Genomic DNA, 8,002 nt, shown 5'->3' on the forward strand with positions numbered 1-8,002 from the left:
GTATACAATTATATATATAAAAAAGTTTTTATTACAACCTCATGAGAATTTTTCTTTGTTTATATGACATCTATGAAATGAGCACATTCCTTTAGAATAATGCAGGCATTGTTTTCATGAAACACACAACCAAACACATGCAATCTTGCATTTCCAAATCATATTGGATTCAACATGACATGCTAACCTACATTTTGCTAGGTCAACTCTGTCAAGATAAGTTTTATCAATATTATACTGCTTATGAATTCTTTTATGTCCACTGCACCTTTATGAGATAGTACACAAGTGAAACCATGAACCCCGGTTTAATTTTAATTACAGGAAACAACTTTCCAACACCATTGCTTTCATTTATATTTCCTGCATTAATTAAATCCAAAAATGCAAAAATACTTTTACTATTAGCAAATACATACCAAAACCCAAAAACACCTTATCAATATTGCTTCTATTTTGCTTGCCTGGTTGTAGATTTTTTTTATTATTTACAAGTTATTTTAGTTTTACTAATACGAAACCTTGTGCTTGACAACCACACAGTGAAATTGAGAACATAATGCATTTACTTTGTTTTATAGGTTGCTTGGAAAGAAAAGGCAATAGATAGTTCTAAGCCAATTCCCCTAGTTTGATATAAACCCTGGAGTAATTCTTGTGGGGAAAAAACGCTTGCTATAAATTTTGCACTTGGAATCCGAATGAGTTGGTACACACGAAGTTGTTGCCATTAACAAGGGGGAGAAGGAGACGGGGAGGATGAAGGGGATTGGGATTCAAGATTCAATTCTATGTTTTTTTGGTATGTCTCTCGTCCACATGTCGAGCACATATATCCATTACTAGGGGTGTAAATCGATCAGATTGGATAGGATTTGGCTCATACCATATCATTTATCGTATATTTTTGTTGGATCCGGATTGGAGCGGACATTGATCGGTTTTGGATTCGAGTGCAGATATATCGGACTGTGAATTCGATTCGAAAATGGTGAGGAGTCGGATCGGAAACAAACATAGTCAGATATGCTCTCATCGGTAGATAGTTATAGTTATTGTAAATCTTGAGAGAGATTTAAACTTTCGGTCTTGTGTACTTAAGAAAAAAGAGACACAATTTACGTTAAAACTGAAGAATTGATAGAATTTAGAGCTAAATATGTTTGCCAACTAAATTCGGTAACTCAATAACTACTAAACTTGTGAATTTTGGCCTTGTTTTTTGACTAAAAATTTGGATTATCTGGTTTAAAATCTTCGAATTATTCTAATTAAATTTTTGATAATCTATATGTTTATGCTATTTTCTATACCATATCCTATACCGTATCCAGAGCACCACTTCGGAATCGGATATCCTTGCCTATCGGATTCTTTAAAATCAGATATGGACACCTTAAAATGGATTTGGGGTCGGTTTCGGCGCCGAAGTTATCTTATCTGTTTACGCCCCTATCCATTAGGGCATCTCCAACGGAGCGACACAAACGGACGCGGAGCGACCGTTTGTGACTGCAGGGTCGAAAAAATGTGTCTGTACCCTAGCCCAGCGGTACAACGCATAGTGACCGGGCTGTCCGTGGAGACGCAACTGCAGCCTAAATATGCAACACATTTGTGTCTCTGCAGACGCGCGCGTCTATGTTGGTCGATTCAGGGCCCGCCGATCAGTGACACAAGTAAGCAAAATGTTTGTCATTCCTATTTATTGGCCAAAAGGACCATCTTTATAAAGATGGTTAGAGTTAACCTACAACTACGATGGCCGTACCTATTCGCTATCGCATGGCCTACGACGGCCAGGTTTACTCGTAGTCGTGCAGCCTACTACTGGATGCCGGCGTAACCTGAGGGCCCGGCGTCGTCGTCCGAGCGCATGCGGGCTTGGCCAGCCACGCATCCTCCGTTCGGAGGCGGTTCTGCTCCCGGAAGGAGGCAACGTCTTCCTGTTGCCGGTGTTCGACGACCTCCGCTAGAGAGGAGTCCCAACGGGCTCGCTACGCCGCGACGATGCGCGTCAGGTCCTCGCGGTAGTGGGACCTATTCCTCGCTGCTGCCGCCACCGCTTCCTCCCTCGTCGTGATGGCAACCTGCAACTCGCGGTTCTCCCGGTCGATCCGTGCGTGGTCTGGCCCTGCCCAAGCCACTGCCACCAGGTCGGAGCACACGAAAGCCTGCGTCCTGGCCATCGCATCGCCACGAGCTTGCGCCTCCGCCGCAAGAACCCAACGGGGATCAGCGACCTTAGGAAGGCTCTTGGACGACGCGAGCAGTGCCCCCTGCTCGGCGCGCACAAACACGCCCTCTTTGTCGCCGTAGGGGAGGAAGTTGACGTCGTCCATGTCGTCGATGACGGCGTCCACCATGGTCGCCGCCTCCAATTCCGGCGGCCCGTCGAGCTCCGCCACCAGGCGAATACGCGCTCACCGTCGCGAGCTCCGCCTTGGCCTCCGCGAGCTACACATGGAGGTCGGCCATGGTCTATTCCTGCACTGCCGCCTCCACCGCCGTCGCTTCCATCGCCACATCCACCACCTCCGCCTCGGCCGCTTCCATCGCCGCCTTCTCCGCAAAGGCCTCCGCCACCTCCGCCTCCAGCTGCTCAGCCCCGTACGTGGCCGTCTGCTGCGCGCCGAACGCATCTATTGCGTGGACATAGGCGAGGTCAGGATCATCGGAGAAGACGCCACGGGCCATGTGAACAATGCGAGCCCAGGTGCGATCATGCTCGGCCATGGATGATTTCTACGGTTGTGTCGGGGTGTGCCCTCCTTGACCTCCGGTCTGCACCATATATAGCCACGGCAGGGCAGGAAACGCCGACCGCGCGCAATCCGTTTCCCACACGCAAAGCGGCGACGAAACGCGCCAATGTATTGGCGGCGCGCGGAAGCACCGCCTTTGGGTGCCAACCGGTAATCGCTGGCGGCAGACCTTGATGGAACGTTAACCGCCATTATCGACCTTGACGTTGTCAGCCAAAAAAAAATATACGTCGGCCCGCTAAGGATGTTCCCAACGTAAACACGTCACCACAGCCATGTACAACCATTTTGCTGTTTCGTGGGCCAACGTGAACGAAGCCGTGCGACCACTTTGAGCATCCGATATGCTTTATACATGCGACTACCCGACCTAACGCATTGGCTCACATACACAACCCAACAAGCTTACAACGACTTCCCCCCAAAAAAAAAAGTTTACAACGACCCAAGGCCAGATATTCAAAACCACAGCTTCGCGCTTACGCCTACTATGCTTCCCTGCCTGTATCATCTGTCAGTGTCAGTACAAGACTCGCAATACTGACATTGGGCTCTGCCGGGTTGCCAGAGGAGAGGACGTTGCAGTCGCTCTAAACTACACGTTTTCTTTCACAAACAGATTTCAGAATTCAGACTCACTGCTACCAAAGTTGCACAATTTCTCGCCAATTTCAACCGTCGAAATATTTACACACGAACACTCGGTGATGAAGGAACATCGGCCGCATTAACAAGACCACCGTAACAAAAAACATGATCACTATGAAATCAACCAAATTCACTGCAATGCACAATCCTAAACGATTTCTCTGTCAAAGAACAAGATGAGAGAAAGCCGGCAGCTGCGACAGAATCAGGACGCTGCCGCGAACGAAGAAGACATGCCGCCTCCCTTGGATACGGCAACGTAGTTGAACGACGCCGTTGACGAGAGCCGCCTCGCGCCCTGCAGGAACTCGCCGCAGTGCCCGGCCCCCGCCGCCGACGACCGCGGCCTGACGAGCTCGGCCGAAGAACGACCTCCGCCGCCGCAGCTCGACCCGCTGCTGCTGGTGCCGCTGCTGCGCATAGACGGGGCGGAGCACGTGAGCCTGGCGGCCTCGACCCTCTTGCGGTTCATGGCGCTCGGCTCCGGCGTCCTGCTGAAGCTGCCGCCGGATCTCTTCAGGCGTGGCATCGCCTCCTTCTCGCTGAACAGAGTCCGCAGCTTCTTCTGCTCCTGCAACACGTACATAGTTTGGGTCAGTTCAGAATTCCAGCTAGTGTTGTCAGTTGGTTTGTTCTTGCAAGTGCCAACTGAATGCAATAAGAAGAAGCATGTTTGATGATTTACCCTGAGTCGCCTCCTCTCCTCTTCCTGCATTAGCCTGGCTTGCTTGTGCTCTTCTAACACGGCCACTAGGCGAGCCTGTACATGGTAAGAAATGCAAACAATTCATATACTGCTATGAAATGTTCTGCGTACTTCGATTTAAAAATATGCTACTGCTTAAGCTGAAGCAGTAGAGCACTAGAACTGAAGCTGTAGCTTACCCCGTCGTACAGAAAAGGCTTCTTTCTCTCGCTCTCCCATGCCAGTGTTCGACTTATCAGGTTATCAACAATAGCTGCAGATCAATGGACAATGGGTTTATCTTTGCTCAAACATCTTCTGAATTACCAGATGTTTAACTTGAACAAGGAGGACAATTAAGTTGGTTCGATGTTTCATTGAAATCAAAGTACATACCTGGAATCTTCATGATGATGACCCTCGCTTTCTCAGCGCGTTTCAGGTTCTGACGTGCAGTCCTGCCAGTGTTGAATCTGTTCTCATCCTGAAACCAGCAGATGAGACAGTGAGCTCCCTTTATTTTGAAGCTCCAGGATATACGCGCCAAATGCATTCAAATATACTGTACAAGTTTAGCTTGTTGCATTTGGACATACCAAGTTGTGCTCCTCGAGCCATTTCTCTTCATCACAGGCCAGCAGCCACTTGTTGATCTTCTCCATGATGTCCTTCCTGGACTGGTGCTCCTCCTTGGCCTTCGCAATCTGGTCGTCGATGCTGGCCATCAGCTCAGAGGGGTTCACAAGGCCTGATATATAAGTTGCAGTCAACATTAGATTTACCAATGGTCTGGTTAACTGAAGTTAAATCTTCCAGATGAAAAAGTCTCAGTAACTGAGCCAGAATCTCTCTGTCTGCACTCTGAAAGTCTGAACTCCTACGTACCGGAGTCGATCAGGGCGATGGATTTCTCCGGCACGGTGCTGGCATCGGGCTCGACGTGCATGCTCCGGCAGATGTTCTCCAGCTCCAGCCTCCGCTTGAGCACGAGCTCCTTCATCCGGCCGGCCTTGAGCCTCGTCATCCTCTCCACCTCCTCCCCCGTCTTCTTTATGCTCGCCATGGACAGCACGCCGGACGAGAGCGCCTCGTCCTTGGCAGGCCTTAGAATGGCCGCCGCCTTCCTGAAGCCCCGCCGCTCCTCCTCCGGCGAGTCCATCAGGTCCCACAGCTCCACCAGCGGCAGCACGGCTTCTCGAAGCTGCACCTCATTTTGTCAGTACCTGATAAGAATGCAGCAGACTGGAAGCAGGGTAGGGGAACTAGAGTATCTACCATGGCTGTTCGCTTGGTCTTCTCGGAGGTGAGCATGGCGACGACCTGGGAGAGGCTGGTGAGCGTGGTGTCGCTGATGCTGGTGGGCTTGCCGGGGTCGGCCTCGTGCAGCCCCGGGTGGACCTCGTTCACGATGGCGATGAAGTCCTCGCCCAGCACGTCGCACAGGGAGTGCACCTCCGTCACGTGCTCCAGGACCTTGTGAAGACGATCCGACTGGAAAAGGCAGCATCAGCGTACGCGTCAGTTAAGTTAGATGTTGACAATAATCGATAAAGACAGTGGTGAATCTACATGCAAGAGTCGCAATCCTTGGATTTTTTTTTTCAGGATTTAAATATCGCTTGGATAATGGTTAGGAGTTAGACCGAGGTATATGAAATTATGAGTCTGACTGATTAGCCAACTTAACAGAAACAACCTAAGCTTTATGTTGTACTCCTACTAACTAGTTGTTGACAGGTCTGTCGGCCGCCTGCCCTTCGAGTTGCTCACAGGTCCGTCGACCCCAAAACGAGATTAAATATTATGAAGAAGAGCTTAGTGTGCTATGAAAGGGGCATCTTCTTAAAGTTATGTGGACTGTCATGCAGGAAAATATATTCAACGGAATTTATATAATCCATGTAAGAGTTTACACCAACTGAAAAACTGTAGTGAGATTCTGAAGTTTCCGAACAATGTTTTTTTACTTTGCAGGATAGATTATAGCCACCGTACCTTTTCTTTCTGAAGATTCGACAAGCGTGCTTTGTGCTCGTTCAGCCTCCTGACTGTGAGGTCATGGCCGTCGCCGGCCCTGGGGGAGGAGTCGTAGCCGTGGCTCCTGCCTGCAATTTCCGCCGTGATCTTCTCGATCTCCGCCCGAATGTCGGCGAACTGCTTGCTCCGTTCTGCTCTCATCGTCCTCAGTTCTTCCAGCAGAGCCGTCGCAGACAACATCCGCTCATTCAGCGACACGGTCCATTTGTTCACCTGAAATGCAGATACCGGAATAGTAAGTTAAGTTTCACCAACCGATGAAGATTTTAATTGTTTCAGTGACCAAATCAAATACATGACATAATTAGAAACTGTTTGCCTAATTTCTAAGTAGGAGTGGTTGGTAATTACCACCATATTTATTTGAGCAGAATCAATAAAAGAAAGATCAAGATCGACTATATTTTTCTAGTCTACATTAAATATTTTTTTACCTGTGCATTAAATTAAAATATGTTTATTACTCCTCCATAAATCCTAAAATTGTAAGGAATTCTAATTTTATTTATATTCTTAAGTTAACTTACGTTCAAATTTCAGTTTAATTCCCAATGATGTAAAAAAATATTTACATTCAAATTCAGATTACAAAAATATCTCCCGCATTTTTTTTAAAATTCAACATCACTAAAATCTCAGTAAAAATAAGTGTGACTTGTATTTATTCAGGATCCTAGAGATTATGTATAGTTATTACTTATTTCTGTATTATTTTGTTAGGTGCCATCCGAGTATACTACCACACGAGTCATGTCCTGTGAAGTGACTCATGTTGTGTGAAACTATATATCAGGCCGAGGAAAATTGTAAAACAAGGTAAATGGTGCAATAAAGCATAAATTCTCGCAAAAGATACATAATTGAACTCAAGCGGGTTTTTCTTTCTATGATAAATGTTATGTTGTATAATATTAGCTCATGATTTTATCTCTTTGTATTTTACACTAATCCTGATTTGTTAAGATCAAATGGTTATTAGCATCGACAAAGAAATAATTATTTGTTGGTGGCAGTGGCTGTACATGAAACAACTGTTAAAAAAGTACTACTGAAAGAGAGAAGGTAATTAAATTGTTGCAGCCGCTCTTGCAGTCTTGTATACCTTGAACTGGGTACTGTTTTCAGCGCCGAGGGCGGCGGTGAGCGCGGCGATCTCGGCCTCGCTGGCGGCGAGCGACTGGTGCAGCAGCGCCCTCTCGCCGGTGGCCTCGTCGACCTTGCGGCGGTACACCCGCATGCACTCCGCCTCCAGCTCGTGCACCATCCGCTCCCTCTCCTCCCTGCTCTTTCCTATCTCCCCCCACAGTTGCTGCACGAGCACACATGCTTCGATCAAGTTAACCACAGCACTCGAGACAACACAAAACACGGCTAGAATCAATCCAATCCAGGGAGGCAGAAGACACGCACCCTGAGCTCCGCGAGCAGCGGCGTACAGCTTCCGACCTCCAATCCGCCGGCGCCGGACAGAGCTAGCGGCGCCATGTTGTACAGAAGCTCCGCGGCGACCTCCCCCATGGTCAGCGTACCGGCGTGAGACTGTTCGGGAAGAAGGTTGCTTGAGAGTTGAGTTTGAGAGGTTGAGAGGGTTTAGGAGTTAAGAGGCCGACGTCGTTGATGGATACGTTGGTTGGAGGTCAGCATATATAGCTGGAAGATCAGGTCGCATCGAATGATTGGGTAGGCCTAGGCTCGCAGAGCAGCCGCTGTGGATAGGTACACGACAAGTGTGGAAGATGGTGGTGGTGGCCGGCAAACCGTGGCCGTGTAGGCCAGACCGCCAGAGAAGAAAAGGGAAAAGAGGAGGAAGAAGAAGCCTGGCTAATAAAGCCAGTGTTTTCGGGTGCGAATATATGCTCCACCGTAC

At 48.2% G+C, this 8,002-nt stretch overlaps 1 protein-coding gene across 1 annotated transcript; it reads right to left on the bottom strand.

Moving 5' to 3' along the window:
* Positions 1–3,451: 3,451 nt before the first annotated feature.
* On the bottom strand, positions 3,452–7,653 carry LOC124697257 (65-kDa microtubule-associated protein 6-like). Its single transcript, XM_047229876.1, has 10 exons — positions 7,546–7,653; positions 7,238–7,444; positions 6,094–6,348; positions 5,374–5,589; positions 4,984–5,299; positions 4,695–4,846; positions 4,495–4,582; positions 4,299–4,372; positions 4,099–4,173; positions 3,452–3,984 (listed from the first exon to the last, which is right to left on the bottom strand). The coding sequence occupies exons 1-10, from the start codon at positions 7,651–7,653 to the stop codon at positions 3,619–3,621; spliced, it is 1,857 nt and encodes a 618-aa protein (XP_047085832.1). The 3' UTR covers positions 3,452–3,618.
* Between the last annotated feature and the right edge of the window lie 349 nt (positions 7,654–8,002).

This window comes from Lolium rigidum, chromosome 3, assembly GCF_022539505.1.
Source record: "Lolium rigidum isolate FL_2022 chromosome 3, APGP_CSIRO_Lrig_0.1, whole genome shotgun sequence".
NCBI lineage: Eukaryota > Viridiplantae > Streptophyta > Magnoliopsida > Poales > Poaceae > Lolium > Lolium rigidum.